This window comes from Octopus bimaculoides, chromosome 23, assembly GCF_001194135.2.
Source record: "Octopus bimaculoides isolate UCB-OBI-ISO-001 chromosome 23, ASM119413v2, whole genome shotgun sequence".
Lineage (NCBI taxonomy): Eukaryota > Metazoa > Mollusca > Cephalopoda > Octopoda > Octopodidae > Octopus > Octopus bimaculoides.
In genome coordinates this window covers 25,419,061-25,421,786 of record NC_069003.1, presented here as the reverse complement: position 1 = coordinate 25,421,786, position 2,726 = coordinate 25,419,061, and the positions used below count along the sequence as shown (strand labels likewise).

Genomic DNA, 2,726 nt, shown 5'->3' with positions numbered 1-2,726 from the left:
TATATATATATATATATATATATATATATATATATTTATATATGGAGAATGAAAATATATGCAATTTCTTAGCTCGATCGACAGCGGTTCCTGCAATTATGCAATAATCATAACTTGCAGACGGAATATGCAAATAAGTGATGGGTATATAATCAGTAAACAGACACAGAGAAATATTACAATAAGACCGGCTTTCCTCATGAAGAGAAGATCGGCAAAAAGCAGTTTGCATTGTAGTGCCAGAGATTTAAATGGCTGAAGGAAGGGGAGTAGAACAAGAATATAAGGCAGGAAGAGGATTTCTATAACATTGGAGGGAAGGAACAGGGATAGAATAGCAAGGGATAGAATCAACTGGTCATGTGCATTGCGATCAAGACTGTCCAGAACGTTGTTGATAGGGATAGTTTTGTTAGTATTATAGTCACATGTCAGGTATCATAATTAGGGTTACTGCTTACGTAATCAAATCTGGTGATCATAGTTTGGGTGAAAAGGAGATAAATTATTGTCTGTGTTAGCCACACAGAGTGTGGCTCAGACACAACTGCTTCACTAAAGATGTTTGAAACTTGCCAATAAGAACAAGTTACAAGAGAATGATTAGGGACTCTATTCATATGTGCATCTGTTTTGTACCTATTTAGGAACAGTTTACTTAGTTTATGATGGTTAATAACAGTAATGTTATCTGTTAAATGCTTTGATTTTTTAAAACAAAATTTGTGTAAGGAGGATTACACCAGATATCTCTTTTATGCAACTGGATGATGGAGAACTTCCAACTCCAACTCCTGTAGTTTCATCAATGTCATTTTTGCGATGTGTGGTTTGGTGTTTTGCAATAAAATAGGAGTGGATCTGTTGACTAACCTAGGCTGTTTTTTTGTAAGTTTCTGCATCATTTGGTCCAGTTGGCTGCAGTATACTTCGACCATGATTGATGAGCCCAGTTTAATGAAATTATAATGGACCACACCTGCGCCAGACCACCGTTTCTTTTGATGAATTTTGGTTTTGAACTGAGTCTCAGGGCACTGACTTTACAATCATTCATGTGCAATGCCGCCGACTCACCACGTGGATTTATGAAGATTGTCTGTACTGCTTAACCTAATTCTTCCCGGAAAAGCAATTCTACTTCACCATCCGATCACGTCGAACCTCAAGGTGAGTACATATTGTAGTAGTAAAAAATGATGTTGAGTGCATGCGTTCCAGAATTATGGTTTCAGTAATACTATCACATCTATGACTAGTAATCTGTGGTCATTAAGAAATTAACCTTAATTCCAAGATGATCACAAGACTTACACATGGGGGATTACACAAAAAAAACGTGTAAATAAAAGAAATAGCAAAAAGAGAAAACCCGGAAAAATTCAGAGTAAAATTCCTAAAAGTGGGGAGACCTCCGAGGGTGACATGCGGAAACCGCACAAAACCATAGTGACGCTGACCAGTAAGGCAAGTGCCCTTTCTCTCGGTTGTCCTTCTCTGACCTGTCAGAGGTGATCCTTCTCTGACAGGTACATGCTCAGAGCAGGCCTCTTCACTTGGACCATGCTCGCCACTGTCATTCATCTTTCAACAAATTAGCTGAGAAGTAGCACTTCCCTCTCAACTCATATTTTCTCATTCAAATGAAACTCGAAAAAGTTGGTGAGAGGTAGCTGTCTGTCTCCAGCCATTTCAGTCTCGTCTACCACAAAAACCTCGTTCACGAAACCCACCAGACAGATAAAACCTGCATGCCCTTTCAGGTCAAAGGAAGGAAGTGAGATAGTCTTTATGATGGACTCAGTTGAGACATGGGTTTATGTGGGATTTTGGGTAGCTGCCAACCGTGTGTGATGTGGGGTTTTTTTTTATATTGGTTTCTAGGTAACAGTGTGATGGATGTAATTTGTCGGTTACCGACATGCAACTACCGTACTCAATTATAAAGTACTTAAAATCACTAAATTAAAAAAAAAAAAATACTAATTACCTTACAGGTTGATCAGGTGTAACATTGATATCTGATTCTCGATTTATACACTCATCATCTTCACAAAATCCGGGATTCATACCTTTCTGGGGACATATCTCTGTAACACCTTCTGTGAGATTTCTCTTCCCTTCTGATTTAGCATTTAGTAAGTTTACTTGGATAATAATTTCGTTATTTTTGGCCATTTTCAATCTAAACATATATGGCTTTACTTTCTACGTGTGTGACTGTATGTATGTTTTGTATATACGTATGGGGATCGGTGTCCTACCACTGATGGTCTCATTGAAGAAATAAGCACAATATTTCCTCTTCTTATGTCTATATACCCAAGAAGCTTCTCGCCACCAAATTGTGTAAATGAATAATAAAAAAAAACAAAAAAGGTTTAATGATATTCAAAAGCGTGCTGAAATGAGATAACGCCTGAATAAATAATTCTCAGGTTAGAAGATTAAAGCCCTCGAAACAATTAGTAGCTTATTTCATCACAGCACTATCGGCCGGTACTTTCAATTCATCAACAAAGCTCTAAAGCTAATTTATTTTATATCACTTTTCTTATCTACTATTTCCCTTTTTTGTCATACTTTTCTCTAAAATTTGGTGCTTACTTATTCCATGCTGTCTAGTTCCAGATAGTGGGTCTCACTTAAGGTATGTAGATAACAAGGTCAGAAATCATACTATAAGCATTTCTAAGGTGAGAAGCTTTTACAACATTTTTTTTTAT

General features: G+C 37.0%; 1 protein-coding gene across 2 annotated transcripts in view; it reads right to left on the bottom strand.

Annotated features, from left to right (window-relative positions):
• The window catches only part of LOC106883761 (monocarboxylate transporter 14), an 11,707-nt gene extending 9,336 nt beyond the window's left edge, over nucleotides 1-2,371 (bottom strand). For both annotated transcript variants that reach the window (XM_014934881.2, XM_052976090.1), the window contains exon 1: nucleotides 1,991-2,371. In XM_014934881.2, the coding sequence (XP_014790367.1) occupies nucleotides 1,991-2,193 (203 nt within the window). In that variant the 5' untranslated portion in view covers nucleotides 2,194-2,371. The remainder of the gene's footprint in view (nucleotides 1-1,990) is intronic.
• Between the last annotated feature and the right edge of the window lie 355 nt (nucleotides 2,372-2,726).